The sequence below is a fragment of the Alligator sinensis genome, unplaced genomic scaffold, assembly GCF_000455745.1.
Source record: "Alligator sinensis unplaced genomic scaffold, ASM45574v1 scaffold971_1, whole genome shotgun sequence".
Lineage (NCBI taxonomy): Eukaryota > Metazoa > Chordata > Crocodylia > Alligatoridae > Alligator > Alligator sinensis.
In genome coordinates, this window is record NW_005842559.1 from 414278 (window position 1) to 436712 (window position 22435).

At 55.1% G+C, this 22435-nt stretch overlaps 1 protein-coding gene across 1 annotated transcript in view; it reads right to left on the reverse strand.

Annotated features, from left to right (window-relative positions):
- Positions 1–284: 284 nt before the first annotated feature.
- The window catches only part of PARP6 (poly(ADP-ribose) polymerase family member 6), a 50081-nt gene continuing 27930 nt past the window's right edge, over positions 285–22435 (reverse strand). The window contains exons 9-23 of the mRNA XM_025214014.1: positions 22358–22435; positions 21230–21283; positions 19850–19945; positions 16877–16969; positions 16219–16344; positions 15348–15413; positions 14737–14804; positions 13971–14019; positions 12624–12736; positions 10994–11066; positions 9998–10067; positions 4319–4398; positions 3256–3319; positions 1899–1983; positions 285–959 (exon numbers count right to left, since the gene is read on the reverse strand). The exon at positions 22358–22435 is cut by the window's right edge and continues 172 nt beyond it. Coding sequence (XP_025069799.1) covers positions 857–959; positions 1899–1983; positions 3256–3319; positions 4319–4398; positions 9998–10067; positions 10994–11066; positions 12624–12736; positions 13971–14019; positions 14737–14804; positions 15348–15413; positions 16219–16344; positions 16877–16969; positions 19850–19945; positions 21230–21283; positions 22358–22435 — 1218 coding nt within the window. The 3' untranslated portion in view covers positions 285–856. The remainder of the gene's footprint in view (positions 960–1898; positions 1984–3255; positions 3320–4318; positions 4399–9997; positions 10068–10993; positions 11067–12623; positions 12737–13970; positions 14020–14736; positions 14805–15347; positions 15414–16218; positions 16345–16876; positions 16970–19849; positions 19946–21229; positions 21284–22357) is intronic.

Genomic DNA, 22435 nt, shown 5'->3' on the forward strand with positions numbered 1-22435 from the left:
CAAGGAGAGATGGCAATGGGTGGGGGGGGCACAGCACCTCCTCCTGGTGCCAGGAGGAATAGCGAAGCCAGCACATGAAGGGAACCAGTCACCCACAGCAGGGTTCAAATGCTCTCCCCAGGCTCCACGCCCAGGTCCTTCAGCGCTAAACCCCAGAGCTCCACTCCTGAGCCAAGAGAGCAAAACCATTACATGCTTGCAGTAGTAGACTTTATCTTCCACAGGCACTGATGAGTAGACACGCCGCGAGCCTGTGACACCACTGGAGAAGTTGGAGAGTTTTTTAAAGAACTTTAATAAGCTAAAACCATTTTTTTGTTTCGTTTTGTTTTGTTAGTCGTTAAAAACGTCATCACTGTAAACGTGAGAATGGCCACCTGCCCCACCACAAAGGCCAGGCCTGCGGGCAGAGGGCGCATGAGTGAGATGGGACGTGGCAACGGGCTCCTTCGCGGTGCTGGGACAAAGGGACTTTGGGGCCAGGTTGGGGAGGAAACGGGGAAGTATCCACAAGTCCACCCCTTCTGCATTCTCTGCTTTACATCTATGTACAGGCAGAAGCGGAGCCAGGGGGGAAAACTGACTCGCTGCTGGGCTTCTGATATGGCACCACAACCATCACTGTCCAGATGGAGGCGCTGGCTAGAGCAGCATGGTCCTCCCTGAAGGAGGCGGCTGAGGCCTCCCCTGATCCCCGACCTCCCCCACCCCGCTTCTTCCCGGTTCCTTCTTCCAGCCGGTGTTTTCATTGCTCCAGTCGGCAGCCTCGGACACCTGACTCCTTTCAGCCCATGTCGAGGGGAGGGAACAGCTCGCTGGCTCCCTGCACGAACAAGCGGGATGCTCCGTGCGCCCCTCAGTTTGTGTAGACCTGAGTTCCAATCACGCGCATGATTTCCTTCTGGATTTTGGGGTCCTGAGTATTAATGTTGGCATCTCCTACTTGTCCATCTTCGTACCTGCGATGTGGGGAGAGCTCCATGAGGGGAGACACACAAGGATGGGTTCCCCGCTGCCAGGGGCCCACTGGGCTAATAACAAGCCTTGTGCAGCTCTGCCCAACAAGGGGAGTTTCCATACTGGGCTTTGGCCCATCAACAGTGTCTCTCTGTGTGGACAGAGGAGCCTCTGCCTTCACACACAGACGCCTCACACTGAGCGACAGAACCTGGATACCACAGAGCTGCCCTCGTGCTGATGAAAAGGGCACTTCACTTGAAGTACCCACGCTGAGCCGCACCTGGGGATGGTCCTGTCTGTTAATGTTCAGGATGCAGAGCCTGTGAAGGGGCCTGAGCATCACTCATTGCCGCCTTCTCAGGGTGGAGGCAGGTCTCTGCCTAGGCAGGATGTGGCCAAGGCCAGGCTCCCAGGGACTAAATGCAGCCCCCGCTGCTGGGATGCGGATGCTGTGCATGGGGATCAAGGGCCCTCTGCCCCCACGCTCCCTCCTGAGCTGCTGCTGCTGCTGGCCTTCAACAGCACCCCATGCTCGCATGTATCAGCCATTGAGCTCTACCGTGCTGGGGCTCCCCGTCCGCCTTTTGCTGACCCCAGGCAGGCAGGCAGGCATGGGGCTGAGAATGCCCCATCTCTATGTGCCCAATGCAGCTCTGGCCAGGAGTTCTCCCCCTGCCACCCTGCAGTGCCAGAGGGAAAGGGAGCAGCCACAACTGTGAGGCCTGGCTGCACTGGCGTGGAAGCTGCACTTGAGATCCATGTGTTGTGTGTGTGGGACATGCCCCCTGCCCCCACTGGAGCTGTGCTAGGAGGCATGGGCCACAAGTCCCTTTTCTCCAGGGCTGGGGAGGGCTGGTGCCCATGACATTTAGCCATCTCCTTTGCACTCCTGATACCCTGGCCCAGTCTGGTCAACCCCACCACTCCCCAGTACTCACACAAAGAAGAAGCGGGTGCAGACGTGGTCTGAGACTGGGCACACCCAGATGTTTCCATGCTTCTGGAGGTCCTTGGAGGTGATCACTGCCAAGAGGGAAGGCCATCAGACAGGCGCCTGCCCAGCCCAGCCAGCCCCATCCTGTCCCACATCCTGCACTATACCAGTGCCTTGCCTTGGACTTTGGCCATGATGGGCCACATCCTGCAACTCCCAAAGAGAGCGAACTGCCTCCTGGGACCCTCCTTGCCCACCCCAGAGACAGGAGGTGGCTGCCGGCCGCTAAAGGGTAATAGGGTATGGATGGTGCTGCGCAGCAGTGCAGCCAAGTGTCAGTCCCAGGGAACTGCACTAGACTGAGCCATAACCCAACTGACTCTTGTTCCCCCAGAACAGACGCCCGTCCCAGCAGCCACTGTGAGCATTTATCCATTCATTCATTAAGTTCTGTCCATTAGTGAAATTACTGGCCAGTGCTCTGGAGGTACCAGACCCCAGATCAGAGAATCTCATGCTCCCCTTCGATGTATTACTAGTGTCCCGTCACAGTCTTTGCTGTATAGGCAGAAAAAAGGGTGGGAGGGGAAACTGAGGTACCAAGCAAGGAAGGGACACCCCAATGAGACCAAGGCTTAATTAAGTGTCAGCAGCAACCCATGCTACTTTACTGCCTCCCTTCCCCTGGCAGCTCACTGAGCTGGGGGAGGAGAAGGTCAGATAATCAGCATCCTCCTGCCCCAAGGAGAGCTGTGGGATGGGGGAGCCAGGGTCACCACCACCATCTGAGGAGGAACCCAAGTGAGCAAAGCCAGCCAGGGCTCTCATGGATGATGCGGCATCATTCCCCTCCCACTGTGGTACTGGCATCAGTCCCTTCCAAACATGGTACTGGCATTCCCCTACATCTGTGGCATCATGGATGGTGTGGCATCATTCCCCTCCAGCCGTGGTACTGCCCTGGACAGGCTGAGACACTCCCATAAAGGGAAACAAACCCATGTGGGCCTCCATGATGCTCACAGCACAGGAGCCAGGGACCTCTTGTGTCACAACCCCTCTTCTGAGGTAATCCATGCACCAGGGTAGCTAGGGAGGACAGCACAAGTGGGATGATGTCAAGAGCCACAGTAGGAATGGTGAGGAGTCCTGAGCAGTGTGCCCCTCCCACCACGGCATGGGGACAGCAGGCACCAGGGGCACAGCCCATGCTGGTACTAGCAACCTCAGACCTCAGAAGGCAGACCAAAGGTGCCCGCAGCACCCAGGGCTGATGCTCCACACGCTTGGTGCTGTACTGTTCCCAGGGGTAGATAGTGAGCCAGGACTTCTTCTTCCCCCTCACCCCCAGCCCCTCTTACCTTCACAAAGTGCTATGCAGTTCAGATTCCGGCTCTGCAGGAACCGCGACTGGATGGAACGGGTCTGCAAACGATCCACACAGAGACAGCGTCACCGCCTGCCCCTGTCCCTGCCCCTGCTACTTGGCAGCCCGGCCTGCCCCAATGCCCAGACCTGCAGTGTGACCCCAGTGCCCAGCCCCTCCATCCCACGTTTGCCCTTCCTTGGCCTCTGTCATTTGCACAGATGTGGGTTCTGCGGCCCTGCTCTCATCTCAGGGGTGGCTCTCAGGCTCCATCCCCTTCCCAGTACTCAACAGGCTGGTCTCCAGGCTGCTTAAAGCCTGGCACCCTCCACTGAGCAGTGCCTGGGGAAGCTTCAGTTGCATTAAGTCCAGGATTTGATGCAGGTGACATGCAGAGGTTTATGGCACTGGCTTGGGCTGTGCATGGAGTGGGCAGGCACTGACCAGGGCTGGGGTGCACACACAGAGCTATACTAGTGCAGCTCAGCTTTGTCCCCAGCCCCCAAATTCCCCACTATTCCATGTCTCGGGACACATAATAAGACTTTGGGCTTTGCACAAATGGCCACAAAGGGCCACAACAAATACCCCCAGACATCTGTTGTAAGGCATGCAAAGGATGTAAAACCAGGGCTCCAGATGTAGAAGATCAGGGTGATCACCAGAGAGGAAGGTGAGTAGAAATGTACCAGTTTTGCAGAGAGGCAAGCTGAGGCATAGGAAGCAGGTATACAAACTGCTCAGGGCTGGCTTTGAACCCAAAGCTGCATTGCTATCAGTATGAGCAGTGTTCAACTGAGGCCAAGAGCCCAGGAACATCCCATCTAGAGAGGCTGTCACACAGGTGAGTGGAAATGGGTGCAAAACCCAGGAGTCCTGATGCCCAGTCACCTGCTCTACCCACTGGACCATGCTCCCTCCCCAGAAGTACAGCAGCAGCAATGTATTATGGGGTATCTCATACATCAGTTTTAACACCCCCTGAGGTCAGAAGAGCAAACAATACCCTGCTTTGCTCTCCAGTTCACCCCACCCCCTCATCCCTCAGGGCCGGTTACCTGGGGGATGGTGTTCATCCGGTTATATCTCTGGACCAGCTCATCCTTCGAGGGCATCCGGTGCTGTCCTTTCCCCATCCCTGTTTGGCAACAAAGTCACAACAGCGCCACGGATCAGCACTTGTTCACCCAAGGCCTCCCTAAGGCAAGCATGTGCCACAGGGGACAGCTGCCTTCTGGGGGAGATGGCAGGGGGCTGTGCTGGGCAGCCTACTTTGAGTGGAGGGCAGCAGCACTACATTTGCCACCGGCCACCCCCGGCTGGGTGGGACAATGTCATCAGAGAGCAGCATGGCTGACAACACAACCCGCAGCAGGATCTGAGGGGAACAGATTTCAAGGCAGCCGAGGCCAACGGCCAGACATAGAGTTGACATGGTGAATATATGAGATGGAGCCTGGCTGAGGTGGGAAGCACTCTCTCACTCTGCCAGGCTCCCTGAGGAGGAGGAAATGCTGATTATCTAGGTCCTTACATGGTTCCTCCTCACCTGGTACCACACAGCCATGTCTAGATCTAGCCTTTAGGATTAGCCCCATTTTACAGAGAGGAAACTGAGTCATGAGGTAGATTCAGAGGCATGATCAAAGCCACAGAGGGCTTTTACAGCCAAGCAGGGAGCAGACCCTCTGTCTCCTGAGTCACAGTCGGTGCCCCTACCCACTATGCAGCCTTTCCTACCTTATGCCAGGGCCTTGCCTTTGACATGTAACATCCTCTGTAACTTAACACGTAGCAGGCTCTAAAAGAGCAGGGATCTACAATAAAGTGTTACCAGAAGGGCTGCATGCTGCCTGTGGGAGAATTGATATAGAGACACCTACAGCGCTGTGAAGTCACCATCAATGGTGGCCTGAAGGGTCAGGGTGGAGTGGTGCCCTGGTGGTGGGAGCCCAGGGGTTGGACTATCTCAGTCTGGAGGCTGTCATCAGGGTTGCTTCGGTCAACACGCTGTTGGGCAGCAGCAAGCCTGGTGGCCCAAAGCTCAAGTAGTAGAAGCCATCAGTGCGCTTGTTGGCAACACAGGCTCCCTGACTTCCTTGTGTCTGGCTTATGTTGGAGCCCCTGAGACATGCACCATCACCGAACACTCCTGGGCCAAGTCTATGCTGCCCAGGCAATTTCTGGGCTCAGGGCATGAAGAGAGTCAAAAACAAGCTGCCAAGGCCTGTTCCTGAAACTGATGGGTCTGGCAGCTCTGACCCACAGGGGGAAGGCCTGTACCAGGGCAAGAGGTTTCAGTCGGGCTGGAGGCTAAGGTTGGAGCAGACATCATCTTCTGCCTCCCTCTGCCTCACAGACCTGCCAGGTTGCCTGAGCCCCAGATCATGAGAGTGACAGTTCTGGGGGCCCACAGGGTCCCCTGAACGAGGGCTGTGGGAATCACAGTGCTCCTGCATTTGCCTCCACATGTGACGAGGAATAAGTTGGTACCAGAGCACATCCCGGCTCCCCAGCCTCCATGAACGAAAAAAGGGTCAGTAAAAGCCCTAAAAGCCAGGTCTTTATGGATATCTCCTTCCACACCCCGAGCACTGCTTTGCCCCCGATGGTGCTGTCTGGCCAGTAGCCATGATGCCTCTGGCTGCCAGCCCCCAGAAGCAGGCTCCTCCAGAAAGAGGCACCTGATTGTCTCTGTAGCAGGCACTAGGATTTGCCTGCTCCTTTAAGGGAACCAGCAGCCCAGGAGGCTGCTTGCAGGTGGCAGAGGGGAGCTAATGAGGGACTCACCTGACCGAAAGAGGGCTCAGGCTGGGGCTATTTAAACCCAAGCCTGGAGGGTTAGGGAATCTCTCCCCAGTGGTTGAGCAGTGAGGAGCTCCTGGCTCCTGAAGGGACTTGGCTGAATGACTTTGCAGGCCTGGGAACAGGGGCAAGTTCCTGGGACTGGGGTTACTTGCAAAAGAATATGATAGCATAGTCATATTTCAGAATGTGTAACTTTGCAAACTTGCTTTTAAGCAGCAATTACTCAGTAGTCCTTAATTAGTGTTGGTAGGCACAGACTGTTAGTAACATACTAACCTTAAGACAACATTCTTAAGGTTAGGAGTTGTTGGGTTTTTTTTTTAAATCAGCTTTTCATTAAATTAAACCTTTGACTTGACAGATCTCAAACAAATGCACAAACTCTAGAATGCTTCCAATTCAAGTGGCCTTATTCTGTGTTAAACCTCTACAGGGATCCAGATGCCTGGCAGAGGGCAGGGATGTTTCTTATTCATTTGAGTTAAACCAGTAGTTCAGCCTATTGAGAGAACTGTGATCAGGCGCCTCAGACTGAGGAAGGGGGGGCCCAGTGAGGAGCCCAGGAGCCTAGAAAAAGACTGGGACACAAACTGGAAGGTCCGAGAGGGATCAGGGAAAAGTTGAGCTGGGCCAGAGGGTCCACAAGACCAGAGCGGGCCAAGCTGGACTGGGGGGGTCTGTGAGCCTGGAGGAGGAGCAGCTGTGTGTGGGACTGGGGGGGTCTGTGAGCCCAAGGGGGCCAAGTATGTAAAGAGAAAGATCAAAGAGAGAACATGTATGGGGCTTGGGATGCGGTATAGAGGAGGTGAAGGAGTCGTACATCTTGCCACTAAGGCTCTTGCTGCCCTGCAGGGGCCTAGTAAGGCTGAGGGCTGGATTGAGGCTAGAGGTCTCTCAGGAGAGACCCGGTGGGAACTTATTGGGATCAGGGCTTGCTCTCAGGCCTGTTGTCAGCATCCCTGAATCAATATTTTAAGAACAAGGTGTGGCAGGAGAGTAACCCAAGGAGAGTGGCATTGGAGTTTGAGCCAGACAGGAGTGGTGAGGCTACTAGGGAGCATCATGGCAACCCTGTGACAACAAGCCTGTCACAGCCTCCAGCAATTTTTGCTGCAGGACTTGGGGCTGGGGTGACACATGGCTTGGTACAGCTCTCCCACCAGCCACACCCTTGCTCTCAGCTGGCCAAGGAGCCACAGGGATGTTTGCAGAGGGGATGGAAGTGGCTATATGATGGGTGGCCATCCTGCCTATCCACACAGCCCTGCTAGAGCTTCAGGGCTGTATCTCACAGCACAGCGGAGATGCAAAGTATCCATCAAGAGACATGGGGCTGAGTGCAGAGGAGGCTGGCTAGGTAAGGACAGCAGACAACAGATCAAGTTAGGTCAGTGGTGCTAGGACCTCCCCTCCCTCCCATCATCACCAGCCACAGACAAGACAGGTGGGGCCTGATGTAAATGTCCTGATGCACCAAAATACTTTGTTTCCTGAACAGGATTGCTGCTCCCTAGACATGCCATCTGCAGCTGGCAAGTGCCTTGGCTCTGCACAGGCAACAGCTGACTTAAAAACAGACTGGAAGAGAATCCCCCAGCTCTTTGGGGCCCTTACCCACCCCTGGGCAGGACCCATGCTCCAATAAGGATTACCAGTGCAGAGTCCAGGATAGGCCAGGGCTTGTTCAGGTTTGCAAATGATCTTGCCACAGTAAGTGGTTCCAGGGACCTTTTGGATAGTCTACCAAAGTCAGTAGGGCTGGGCACTTAAATCTAGCCCTGCACTCATCTGAACACACAATGCCTGGTTTTTAGACTCCACCATGGAGAGACTGCCTCAGATGAAAGATATAATGCGAAGTTCAGCGAGGCTGTGAGAGACAGACCAGGAGAAGTGATGGGCTGAGAGCAGAGGGTCCTGATGCCAGGTTTCTGCTGCATCCAAAACTTCCACCGAAATCAATCACCAAGAGCCTTTAGTGTGCAATAAGGGCAGGACTGGCCCACAAGCGGGTCAGGATTTCTTATAGTGGCCTTAGCAGAGGTGTTCCAGGGAACAGGTGATGATTCGGGATGGTCAGAAAATAGGGCATCTACCCATTGAAATCCCTGCCAAGATGGAAAAGCTGTTTTTAGCAGAACATTTTTTCAGAATTTTTTTTTCAGATGAAAAATTGAAAACTGGACAATTTTGGACATAACATTTCAATCTGGAAATACTGCTGTAACAGGCCTGACAGGAGCTGTAGTTCAGTCAACTTAGGCTCCTGTTATTCTTTTTGAGATGCACTTCTTCATCGGACTACATTTCCCAGGATGCATCACAGTCTCCCATTGGAGAGGGTAGGTGTTACCTCACAGAGCCCAGTTGTGGTGCATTGTGGGAGACCAAACCTGGGCAAGGAGCTGGTCCCTAGCAGAGAAAGGGGACTGGAGGGAACTGAAGTGTAGCTAAGCTCCCGCAAGGCACCGGAGCAGCATTTCTGACTCGACAGAGTTTGGTTTTTCAGCCAAAAGTGACTCAATGAATTATCTGTACTTCTGATTTTTTTTTTAACCAAAACATTCTTTTTTGAATCAAAGCATGAACTTCCCATTTAAAAAAAAATTGTCAAAAATCCAATATAAAGTAAAACTTCCAACAGGGCCTAATCTCTATGCACTTCCATAGCCATTGGCTCATTGGCCTTTTGTGCCATTACACTCGGAGAAGCAAAACAGTGTGGAAAAAGGGCCCCAGTAGTTATCCCATGATCTGGGGGCCCCAGCTCATACCAGAGAGGGATTTCCCTGTCCCCGTCCCACCCCCCATGCCACTCAGCGGTGATGTGAGCAGCATGGCAGAGCACTGAGGTCCAGTCAGCTCCAACAGCAAAGCCATAATTGTCCTCGCTGATGGTGACCTCAGAGGGAAGGTACTGCATGGCCAGAGACCAGCGGCGGGGGCTGGTAGCCATGGGAGCCTTGGTCATCCTTTGAATGCTGGCTACCGCAGGCATGCACCATATGAGCTGGGAAAGCACCTTGCTGCCCAGCAGAAAGGCAAGACCCACTGGTTTAGGAGACTGGACCTGCCAAACTGCAGGCTGCTTCCAGGCACTCGGGCCATGGGGACAGTGGCCACTTGAACAAAGATCCCACCACTTGAGGCCACCCCTGTCTCTTATAGTGAGTACCCACCCAGCCAGGGCCTGCCTCACCAAGCAGCGTCCATCTGTTGGGAAAGCTACCATGCAATCAGACGGCTGCAGGGTACAGAACAGCCAGCTGATGGCTAAAGACAGGTCCAGTTGCTTTTGCTTCCAAGGGATAGGGGAGAAGGAAGGTATGGAGGGATTGCACAGCTGATGGGCACATGCCCCACCACACACAAGAGCCAATCTGCTGAGGCCTAAACTTCTGAAAAGATGGGTGCAATGATATGCCAATCACTGGGCTAGCTCCCCCATCACCATTGGTTAAACCTGTCTCTGTCACTCACATGCCCAGCTTCCCTGGCATGGCACAGAGGATGGGCTGACAGGGATAGGAGGGCCTGGGGTGCTGATGACAATCATACAGGGTCTGGGGGCAGAAGCCATGTCTGGAGGGGGGTTGGCAGTTTGCAATAGAAGGTGAGGCCAGCACTTGGGGACGGATCTGAGGAGGGCTTCCTGGGCTGGCACTGACCTGATATGGGAGTTGTGCCCTGCAGCAACACTGTGGGGCTGGGGCAAGGCCAGAGCACGTTTACAGCAGCTCTGTGGATCACCACAGCAAAAGCATCTCAGCTCCCTCCCTTCCCCCAGCACTCTGAACTGCCAGGCCCTGCTGTCAGCCTGGCAGGCTGCAACTGGACTTGTACATGCAGGGGAACATGCGGCTTACAGATGCCATGGGACAAGGCATGCACAGACAGGTGGAGAGATGGCAGGGCAGACAGCCTCTTACCTGAGTATCCAAAGGAAATACTGGAGATGGGGCTCAGGTAGATGCCTTTGCCATAGGCTGCTCCATGCAGCTTGCAGGGAAACACCAGTGTGAGCAACACGCACAGAGTGCGAGCAAGTGCTGTGGAAGTCAGCACCACATTGCCCCAGCCTCAGTGGGGACAGGAGCAGATGCCATATTATCCCAGCCCAAGAGAACTGGGAGAGGGGAGAAATCCAGAGCACCGACCCTCTGGCAGGTACCAGCTGCACATCCCTACCCACTGCCAGCCTCTCCTGCCTTCCCCTACTTCCATCATGCTATCCATTGACCCCACACTGCCTCCCCCTACTTCCATCACGCTATCCACCCTACCCCTGCCTACCAATCTGTCCACCTGCCCTATGCAACAGGCCCTGGCCCACCAGGCTGTCTAATTATATCTGTCTGCCTGCCCCTTCCAGGAGCCAGTAATTCAGGGCTGCAGCATGCCGTGGAGAGGTGGGTGGGTTTGTGAGGCTTGGCTGTCAGATTTAAAGCTGCAGTGTGGCAGGGAGGAAGAGCAAAGACCTGGACATATGACCTTCACCCACAGCGCACAAACTCACAGGACTCCCTAGCAGCAAAAAACAGTGCTGCACACCCACCTCTCAGCATCTAGAAGAGGCCCCAAGGTCAGGAGGGACAGGCAGGGCTAGCTACCTCAGCAGGACACAGTCAGGACCCCTGTGCATGAGAGTGCATTGTCCATGGAGAGCCCACCAACCCAAGGGCCACCACACTGACACAAAACCCTATTGCAAGGGACTTGCTGGAGCCCAGCACTCAGGGGTTAATCTTGGCTCTGGACAGGTTGGGGATCTCCAAGCCACTGGCTCCTGGATGTCTTGGGGAGAGGCACTGAAAAGTCTAGGTCATCATGCATTTTACCAAGCACCAGCCCATGTCATCTTCAGAGTGGTGCAGAAAGGCCACAGGCTGCTCCAGGGTGGGGTGGGGTGGGTGCGGGACCATTACCTGCAGTTTGGTGTAGGACGCATTGACCAGTCCGTTGCGCAGGATGGAGTGCCAGTTCTCAATGTGAGAGCCACTGCAAGAGCAAGGTACTGGGGGGTCAGCAGCATGGCCCCGCGGGGACTGTCCTGCCACTCACACCCCGTCCTTCCCCCACTTGCACTTAAAACCACAGTCGCACACTCTCTAGCCTCCAACACATGCAGCTTCCCTGGCACATACACATCTTCCACTCAGACCCACAATCACATGTACCATCTCTGCCTGACATCTATATCCTTCCTCCTCCTGCTCAGTATGACACACATGCACCCTTCTTTCTTTCTTTCTTTCTTGGTCTCTTACATACACCCTCCGCTCAGAATCACAAACCCTTCCCTCCTTCTTTGTGCATCCTCTCGCTCCTCGTTCTCCCCAACCCTGTCACACATACACCCCCATTTCCTCTCGCACCACCTGCATGCAAACACACACACATCCTGCCTCCCTCACAACTCAGCCTCCATGCCCACTGCCCCTCCACATCAGGGCCTAGGGCAGGGGCAGGCAATTATTTTGGGCAGAGGGCCGCTTACTGAGTTTCAGCAAGCCATCAAGGGCCACATGACAGGCAGCCCAGGGCAGATTAATATTAATTTTCCAAATTTTTTAGGGGCCCCACAGGCTGGCTAGAATGGCCTGGCAGGCTGCATCTGGCCCCCAGGCTGCATTTTGCCCACCCCTGGTCTAGAGCCCCACACCCTCCCTCATACTTATACACTCACTAAATTGTGCCCCCAAACACACACACCCACACTCCCCTCCCCTTTGCTCTGCTTCATCAGGAGACACTCTCACAAAGTCCCCTTCTCAACGGCTTTGGGCCCTGGGGCAGAATAGTGGTTCAAGCTAACTGGAGATATTGGCTCTGCTCCCACCATGGAGGATAAACAGCAGCAGCCCCGCTGAACGAGCACCCTGTTCACAGTGGGAAGGAAGCTCTCTGGACCTCCTCTGCCCACTGCACAGATGACAGTGACAGGGGCACAACAGAGGGTTAGAAAAAGCAGAGCTGGGATAGCCTCAAAAAGGGCCAGGACCCGCCTGGTGCAGATAAGCAACTGCTAGTCTGGTGGCTCCTTCACAGCCTCACCCCTGGTATTTCCCCATGGGAAGGGGTGGGCACACCAGGCTGGGATTGTCCAGCCAGCAGCACACTGTTGCTACAGTTTGGCAAGCAGCAGGCAGGAAAACAAGGCAGAGGGGTGTTAGCCAGCTGCTGACTGCCCTGGAAGCTAGTCCCCATCCCTGGGCCATGGATCAAGTTAGGTGTGCGGTCATCCACAGAAAGTCCCCATCCCTAGTAAACAGCTTCACCTTTCCATTGCCAGGCTAGCTCTAAGGGCCTGACCCAAAGTGCTGCTACCAGCACAGGAAGAGATCAGGTTATGGGGCAACGGGTCCATGCTGGAGCAGCTGCTTCTCCATCACTGCACTGTCCCCAGTGCTATGGGGCAACTGAGCAACCACTCCCCAAAAGGCCAGCCAGCCCAGACCTCCTGTGGCCTAGCGGCCTTTGCAGGAAGGAGTAGCCAGGGAAAGCTCCTTGGTGCAAGTGGGCAACAAGAGGGAGCCCCCCTCTCCGTGGACTTACTGGAAAGCGAAGGTGCTGCCATAGAGTTTCTTGGCTGTGCGGAAGCGGGCTTCCTTGGCCGGGGGACTACTCAGCAGGAGGAACTGGTGTGAGGTGTGCATAAATTTCAGCTGCTACCAAGGGAAACATATGAGCAAAAAAGAGAAGGAGCAAGAGAGAGAGAAAGAGAGAGAAATAAAAAAGAGAGAGATCATGCACGGAAGCTTGTTTCAACGCTGCCCCCAGCTCCACCCCTGGTTGCTGCCTAGACCGGGGCAGGGCTCAATGGTGCATGGATACTGGGGGAGCCAGTGGTAACAGGACAGAGGCAAGTTGAGCCCCCAGACAGCTCCTGTTGGAGCACAAAGGGGCATGACAGCATGAAGGCCAGTGCCTAGACGCTGCTACCCACCTCTCAGCCCTACACAGCTTGGGACAGTCTGAAAGCCATTAGTGGACACTCATAAGCAAGTGCCTTGTATCTGGCATCCTGCTAGACTCATGCCTCTGTCATGAAGATGCCACCACCAGGACAGAGAAATCCCCGCTCTGTCCCTGAACAGGCTCTTGAGTCCAGGGAGAAGTCACCTGTGAGGGATGGGGGGACTGCTCAGCTATTGCTCATGTACCAGAGGGGACTCCAGTCCTGGGGATAAGGAGTGGGAAAAAGCCCACAACAGCTGGAGTGGGCCTGCTCAGATGCCAGCTGGGCAAGGGGAGGCAGGTGCTAGGACCCTGCCTGCAGACAGAGGGCTCTTCTGCTGAGTCACACTGCTGGCACTCACTGGCAGAGCTGAGGGCTGCTGAGTCATGCCAGTAGAGGCGGCCCATTGGCACCAACCCAGGAGTAGAAGAGGGCTGTAAGGAGCCGGGGGAGGCCGAGAGAGGGGTTGCCTGGCTGTAGGCCTGAGCCAGGGCCAACAGTGTGGGGGAGAAGGAATGGATGTCTTCTTAATGAAGTCACTACAGCAGGCCTCGCACACTCCACCGAGGCACCCCACCAAGCACACACAGCTGAGGGGATGTTTGCACACACCACCCTGGTCTTGTCTGCATCACTGTTCCCACACCACACACACACACACACACACACATGCACACACACACACATCCTGCTGTCCTGAGCCCTAGTGCTTCCTTTCTATTTGCTCAACTACCCCTGTGAGACCCAAATCAGGGAGGTGACTCCACACCCTGCGGGGCAGGGAGGCTCTGCTGGGCAGAGGCTCAGATGGGTAGCATGTATTCCTCCTCCTCTCCTGGCAGCAGGGCTGCACCCACAAGGGGTACAACACCAGACAGCAGGGCGTCTGACAACCTGACCCCAAGGGGAGGAGATCCCACCCCAAGAGGGGAGCAGCTGCTTACCCTGCTGAGAGGTAGCTTGACAATGTGTGACCTGTTGCTGGAGATTATCCTGGGTAGTTGGGGAGAAAGAGAGCATTAGCCCACGGGAGTGACAGCCAGCCCCTCTGGTGTGGTTTCCCACCAAAATAGACCTGACCCCTGGCCTAACTGGTGGGCTGTCCTCAGCATGTCAGAAGACAGTCAGATGATCCCTGCTGCACCTAGCTGGGTGCGTTCACAGGGCAAAGAGTCTGTCTTCAGAGCTGTTGCCTTTCATGCTTCACTACCTGCTCAAGCTGACCCCCAAGCATCAACCCTGCAAGAGACGGCTGCCCAGAGACTGGCCACAAGGGATGGAAAAAGGCTGAGCCCCATACTCCTCCCTGGGTCACAGCTCCCTGTATGGCACCCCCAGAAGCACAGCCACACAGACACAGCTTGGGGGGCACTTTCCTAAGCCAGAACTGGCACAGGGGAGCCCAGGAGCCGGGCACAACCTCTGCTCCAGGCTCAGAGATGCCCAGGCCTTTTCTTTCATTGATAATCTTGGGTTTTGACCCTTCCTGCCTTGGGGATGGTGACACTGTGGGGCCCAGGAAGCTCAGCCCCTCCCTCTCTCATGGGTGCTTTTCCAAGAGGAAAGGTCTCTTGGTCCCCTGCCCAGCTCTCTGAAAGTGCACCCCTTTGTGAGCTGGTGCATTCACCCCCTGGCACCTCACTGGTCCTTCTGGCCCCTGCTCTAACTCAGCCCAGGCTACCCCAGCCCAGAAGCCCACTGTGGGGTTACCATTGCAGTAGCGGGTGTGCAAGAGGGTCAAGCTTGTCCATCTGTTTCTTGATTTCCAGATACGAACCCTGCCAAAGATAAGTCAGTGATTGCAGCTACAGATATAAGGTTCCCCCAGTCATCAGGCAGTCAACCCAAGTCAGGACAGGCCTCGGTCAGAAAGGCCTATCCAAAGGCGGACCATGGAGTCTCTTTCACACAGGAGGGGAAATCACATGGCTCATGTGTGCTTTGGTAGTGGGTAGAACATAGGGTCACTAGCAATCCTGGGTCGTGAGGGCTGGGGGCAACAGACAACTACCCAGGAGCATGTGGGTCCTAGACCCAGCTTGGATTTCAGTGAGGCACTTCTCAGGACAGAGACCCCCACTCACTGTATATCTGGCCAAGGTCTACCACAATGAAGCCCTGGTCATGGTCCCAGTCACACAAATGCAGAACTCCAAGGAGTCCTGAGGTAGCTTGCTCTGCCCTGGCATGGGGAAAAGCAGGCAGCTGGAAGCCACCCCACAAGGATGGGGTGGGAGGGTCAGATGTTCAGGTGGATAGAGAGAATCAGAGAGCTTTCAGGTCTGCCCTGGGCCTGGCCTGGTGGTGGCAGCTCTGGGTACCTGGGTCATCTCCCGGATTGACATCACGCTGTCCAGGGCCTTCTGCAGACGCTCATAGTTCTTCTTCTGCAGCACATGGGAAGGGAGGGACAAGTGTGTCAGCCTCTGCTCCCTGCCAATCCCCACACCTTGATGTGAGGGACTCTTCACTCACAGGTTGTGACCTCCCTGGGAGACTTCGAGTCCCTGCATGATCCTCTCCCCTCCACCCCGTCTCCCACAGATCGTATCAGAGCTCAGTGGGAGCAAGGATACCACAGTCAATGTTACAAGCAAGAGGGGCCTTGGACCTGATTGCAACCTGCTCTCTTCCTCTTGCATGGAACTGCCCCAGCGCTCTGGTCTGCAGCCGCCCATAGAAAATGGATGCCAACTTCAGGGCACCTGTCCGAGGCCACTGTCAACAACCACATCCTGGCTGACTAGGCCCTGTTCTGATCCCCACCTAGCAACTCCTATATCCCCAGGCAGATGCCCAGGGTCAGTCAACAACCAGAAAGAGGACATCCCTCTACACGACAGTGTAGCATCTCCTACCCCTCAAGGGGCAGCCATGTCTGGAAATGTCTACGTACACACTGCCTGCATGATAGAGCCAGCCTGCTACCCTGATGTGAAAGCAATGAGCACCCTGTTCACAGTGGGAAGGAAGCTCTCTGGACCTCCTCTGCCCACCGCACAGATGACAGTGACAGGGGCACAACAGAGGGTTAGAAAAAGCAGAGCTGGGATAGCCTCAAAAAGGGCCATGTTCCCAGTTTGGTGACCCCCCAGACCATTCCTGGAGTCTCACTCACTGCCCTTCCCTCTCATTTTAGTCTGGCAGTGGCACAAGGAGCCCCCTCAGTCCCCTGGGCCCCCTTGCACTCACCTTGGGGTTAAAGGCAAGCGTTTTGGGATCATTGGGGTCCACCACAGAGGGGTAAGGCTCGAAGATGATGCTCTTGCGTGGAGACTCCAGGGCAGCCCGGCACATGGCCACGAGCAGGTCCACCACCTGGGACAGAGGGAGAGGGGCTGAGAGGAGGAGGAGGACAGGCACTGGGAGAAAGGCCCTGAGCTCTCTGTCACCCCTAATCACCCTCTGCTAGTCCCAGCCTCACAGGGGCCTGACCCTAGTCCCACCCAAATCACAGATTAGTTTTGCCTTTGGCTTCACGGGGAGCCAGCTCAGGCCCTGCTGCAAGATGCATGACAGAGGCTGCCTGTGTGGCAGTGAGCTGCTTCCAAGGCATAGGGCCCTGATCAGGAGCAGGGAGGGATCTGCTCTATACAAGGTAGGGAGAAGATGTCTGAGAAGCACCCCACGATGCAGTGCTCCTCCATGCTGACTCCAGTTTCTCCCAGTGCTGGGCTTGGGCTCCCAAGAACAGCTCCTCAGAGGGCTTCTTGCCTACCATAGAGACAGATCCCAGGCCACTATAGCTCTCCTGCTTCCCTAATTGCTCTCCCTAGAGTTAGATGGAGGTGGCCCTTCTTAACCCTTCCTTCCCCTGCCCCCAGTGAAGTTCTTCACTTGGCGCCGGCACCTCTGCTCCTGTGGCCACCTCCTCCGCTGCCCCGGACATCACTCCTAGGGTGTAGAAGGAGAAGACGCACAGCTCCCGCGTACACACAGCCGGCTGCAGGGGAGACAAAAGCGACACTATGGGTCAAAGGTAGGCTTGTGGGCTGGCCACTGTGGCACTTCCACGTCGCTCTCCAGCCCTAGCTCCAAAGCTACTTGCAGTGAGACTGGAGAAAGGCCTGGCATCTCTGCAATGCTGCTCTCCCCCCGGGGGCTGTGACCAGCACATGCCACTGGGAGGCTGTTACCTTACGCACTCTGGCAGTGTGACCACACACTGATGCGTTCTGGGAACCTGTTTTGTTTCTGCCTTGTGGGCTCCTCGTTTTGCTGAGGGGCACAGAAGCAACAATCCATCCCCCTTCTCCACACCTTCCACCTGAGGGCTCAGACAGCTTGGGGCAGGCTCTGGCACTGGCCAGCTGCAGCCCCCTGGTGCTTTGCTACAGGAGGGTGCGAGCATAGTGGGGAAACTGAGGCCCAGGCTGACTGAGGCACAAGGAGAAGGGCACAAGTGACAGATGAACACTTGTGTGCTATTTATGAGTCAGACAGCAGGGGGCAGCAGCAGAACAGGCAACTTTCCCTCCTGCAGGCCAGCACAATGCATCCCCCAGGCTCCTTCACCCAGGGAGAAGTCCAGCCCCACCAGCTCAGGGGTGTTGGGGTGATAAACAAGTACATGAGGGATGGGGAAGGGAAGGAAGGAGGTACCTTCCACCCCAGAAGCCAGAGTCTCTGCCTGACCAGGGTGCAGATGGATCATAGATTTCATAGATTTCATAGACATCAGGGCTGGAAGGGACCTCGGAAGATCATCGAGTCCAGCCCCCCGCCCAAAGGGCAGGAAGTCAGCTGGGGTCATAGGATCCCAGCAAGATAAGCATCCAGTTTCATCTTGAAGGTGTTCAATGAAGGCGCTTGAACCACCTCCGGTGGCAGGCTGTTCCAGACCTTGGGGGCTCGGACAGTAAAGAAGTTCTTCCTTATGTCCAGCCTGAAACGGTCTTGAAGTAGTTTGTGACCATTCGACCTCGTCATCCCTTGGGGCGCTCTGGTGAACAAACGTTCCCCCAGATGCTGGTGGTCACCCCTGATAAACTTGTAGGTGGCCATCAGATCACCCCTGAGCCTGTGCCTTTTCAGGCTAAAGAGCCCCAGGGCTCTCAGCCTGTCATCGTAGGGTCTGCTTCCCTGACCTCTGATCATGCACGTGGCTCTTCTCTGGACTCTCTCAAGCTTCTCCACATCCTTTTTGAATTGTGGAGCCCAAAACTGGACACAGTACTCCAGCTGCGGCCTCACTAAGGCCGAGTACAGGGGGAGAATGACGTCCCGGGATTTGCTTGAGAAGCATCTATGGATGCAAGCCAGCATTTTGGTCACTTTACTAGCTGCCGCATCACATTGCAGGCTCATGTTCATCTTGTGGTCAACGATGACCCCCATAAGCTTTGTTAAAAAGCTTCTGCACAGCTATTGTAATCCATCAAGTGAAAGTATTCCTGGAGGCATTTTCAATCTGTATTTATTGGCTGTGAGACCATTAGGGTTAGTGTTGCACGTTGAATTTAAGGTTGTAATTGTTTATCATGCTGTGCAGATTTTTGATTAGGTATTGCAGCACACAGCTTCAGAGTGGTCTGATAAGAGTCTGAGAAGTCTGAAGCAGAAAGGACAGTGTAGGTTGTGTGCCTTCTGCCGAAGACAGAAATAGTTTGAGCTAACTTAGTTGGTGACTTCAGCAGGTCCCTTGTCCAGGTGATAGGTCACCTGGTCGTAGAAGGAAATGAGATTGGTCAAGCAAGACCTACCCGCAACAAACCCGTGCTGGCTATCCCTTAAGATGTTGGCGTCGGCCAGTCCATTAAGGATGGCCTCTTTAATAAACTTTTCTAAGATCTTCCCCGGGATAGAAGTCAGGCTGATGGGCCTATAGTTAGCCGGATCCACTTTCCTCCCTTTCTTGAAGATAGGCACCACATTGGCCTTCTTCCAGTCTTCGGGCACTACACCAGAGCGCCAAGAGTTTTCAAAGATCCGTGCTAGAGGCTGGGCTATGATGCTCGCCAGCTCCTTGAGTACCCTGGGGTGGAGATTGTCAGGGCCAGCTGACTTGAAGGTATCCAGCTTCTCAAGATGTTCCTTCAGAAAGTCAGCATTAATGGAGGGCAGGGGATCACCGTCACCCGGACTTCCCGGCCCTGTAGCGGGCATGGGCGTCCCATGGGACTGATGAAAGACCGACGCAAAGTACCTATTTAATAGGTTGGCTTTTTCCTGGGCGTCAGTTGTCAGTTGCCCCATCTGGTTAAGCAGGGGTCCAATGTTGCCCCTGCTTTTCCTCCGGCTCCCCACATATCTGAAAAAGGACTTCTTATTGTCCTTGATGCTCAAAGCTAGCTGGAGTTCAGTTGCGGCCTTGGCTTTCCTGGTCTGCTCCCTACAGGACCGGACCAGTGCAGAATAATCCTCCTTGGAGGTGACTCCCATCCTCCACCCTTTGTAGGCCTTTCTTTTTAGCCTCAGGAGATCTTCTAGGTCCCTGGAGAGCCAGGGGGGCTGCTGTGCCCTCTTGCTGCCTTTCCTCCGAGATGGAATAGACTTAGTTTGTGCATTGAGGATCGCTCCCTTGAGGAGCAACCACTCTTCTTGAACTCCCCTCTCCCTGTGGTCATGGTCCCTTAGGGCCTCACTGACAAGCCTCCTGAGCTTGTCAAAGTCGGCTTTCCTGAAGTCAAGGACTTGTGTGTTGCTGACCGACTTGCCAGCTTTTCGGCGGATGGTGAAGGAACAGCAGAGATTTCCCAACTCTGATTGATCCACAGGACACCAGGCCTCTATCCATGCCAAGGGCTCATCCTCTGCCCCAGGGGCACTTCTCCACCCTGGATGGGCAGACAGTGCCACGGGCACAGTCTGGGGCAGGCCGTACCTTGAGCATGGACCCGTTCTGGAAGACGTGCTGCTCGTCACACACCACGCAGTACTCATTCAGGGTGGGGATCCGCTGCTCAGCGTACTTCATGATCTGCAAAGAGGAAGCATGGGGGAATAGGGTCAGGAAGAAACCCCAGCACCAGCCACCTTGCACCCCAAGGAAGATGCCAGAACAGGCAGTGCCAGACTGCACAAAATCTTACACTCGGTGGGTACTATGTCATCAGGCAAATGGCAGGTCTGGGCTGCACTGGCTCTGTCCAGTCCCACCTGCTGTCTTAGAGACCAAGCTGGGCAGAGTTCACCTACACCCCATGGAGTTACACCCAAGGTGTAGGAGTTACACCCTCATGCACTTGGCCCCTACAGGTCAGCCACTGCCCTATCCCTGTACACCTGAACTGGAGGGACCAGCAGCAGAACAGGCATGAGCAGGGGCAAGTCTGCAGAGCTCATCATGTCCCAGCCTGGACTGACAGCTCCTCATGAGCAGTCCAGACACATTCGCAGCATCCCATAACAAAGGAGCTCCTCTTGCTATCGCTGGACGTGACTCCTGGAAGCCAGGTGGCAACCTGGATATCTGGGTTGAAGGCAGGAGTCGTGGCCTGGGACATGGGAGCCCTGGGTACAACAGTGTATTGAATGTCTCCCTAGCCAGCACACTGATGAGGGTGCCCATGCCCAGCCCTCAAACTCCACTGCCTTGCAAAGGAAACAATGAGTGGTGGCAGAACCATGTCCCTGACACCCCCAGATGGACCCACTTAACTGTGAAGAGCAAAGCTATCTGTGGTACCAGCCCTGGCAATGAAGGGCTCTGAACTGTGATGCACAGACCAGGTGGGAGCTCACTAAGGAGAAAGGAGGCCTGGCAGGGCCCTGACCTCCTCATGCCCTTGGAAGAATGGCCTTGAGTCCAGGCCTGGCAGCTCCAGACTCTGGGATAGTCTCAACTAACCCCTGTTAAAAGTACCATATTTCTTCCTATGAAAACATGGCCTGAAATGTTCCCTGTTCACAGCAAGGAATTCCCATGGCATGAAGATGACACTGCCACATGGACCCAACCTTCCTCCATACTGAGGCACTTGTGGCTCTGATGCCATAGTAAGGGGCACAGTATAAAAACAAGTGCAGCCAGGAGCAGGAACAAGACATCTGTCTCTGAAGACAGGGGCCTGTGGACAGAGGGACTGCCCACTGGTCAGTACAACCTCTCCACCAAGAGGACAGTACCCACAAACCAGGGCAAATCATAGCCAGAAATACTCCTGACTCCCATGACCTGAGGGAAGAGGATTAAAGCAGGGAGTTCTCAGTGGGACAGATGGTTTCCAGAGAGAGAGAGAGCTGTGTTAGGGACTTGATTTACCTGGACAAGAAATCCATATTCCAGCGTGGGGATGTTCTTGCAGTGGCCACCAACCTATAGAGACCACACAAAGCAGACCCAGTTGTGTCACCCCCCATCCTTTCCACACACCTTCCTGCCTTCCACTGACCCCACAGCCTGTTGGTGGGGAGATAAAGCTGGCAGCAGGGCTGAATTCACATCTCTCAGGCCACAGGCCTATTCAGGACATTTTGCCAGACTTGAAGAATGAGCTGACACCTTCAGGCCTTGCCCCCCATTTCTCCCAGTCTCAATCAGCATCATACAAAATCCCACAGCTCCAAGGGGCTCCAATATGCTTAGGGCCATTTGCATGGCTGAAATCTGCACTGAGCATCCATGCCAGGGCAGGCAGGACTCTTCTGCCCTCTCACACTGCTGGCAGGTGTTCAAACCATGCACCAGGCTGCCAACAGGCTGCCATGTTGTGGCAGATGCAGCTGGTCAACTCCCCACCTTCGTATCAGGGTGCCAAGAGTGGCTTCCTTGGGAAAAAGAATGAGAGATCTAGGAGGGAGCAAGAACTAGCTCAAGAAGGAGACTTAGACTGAAGAGCCCCGTGTATTATTGTGGCTGAGTTCCCAGTCCAGCCAGACCCCAGAGAGAGGGTGCATTCAATCTCCAACTCAGGGCCTCAGTGCTCTACTAATGAGAGCAGGGGGATTTGGCCCATTCATGCTCCCACGGGGCAGAGTGTAGGTAAAACACCTGTCAACCTGGTCTGGATGCAGCCCCAGATCCCCAGAAGGACAGCAGACCTCAGCACCATCTTCTAGGCTGAAGGAAATGGCCAGGCACTCAACGCAACATTACTGCCAGGCCAAGCCAGGCTGATCTCAGTCTTACTGACCCCCTGATCTGGTCAAGCTGTTACAAGACACACAGTCTCCCAGCCAAGATGGGATTCACCAACCCTCCAGCAAGGCACAGTGTGTGCTGCAGAGATATGATGCCATGGGGAGGGGAGGCCACCAGGGTACCTGGAGAGGGGACACCCCTCCAAATGCCTGGGAAATAGTGGGAGGACACCCTGGAGAAGCACGTTCAAAGAGCAGTGAGTGCAAAGTGCCCCCAGAGCCAAGGGAGGGGGATGGAGAGGAAACCCACCAGGATGTTGAATGGGGCGACACCTGCCTGGGTGCTGGGTGGGTAGCCAAACACCTCCACCTTGGGGTTCTTCATGGG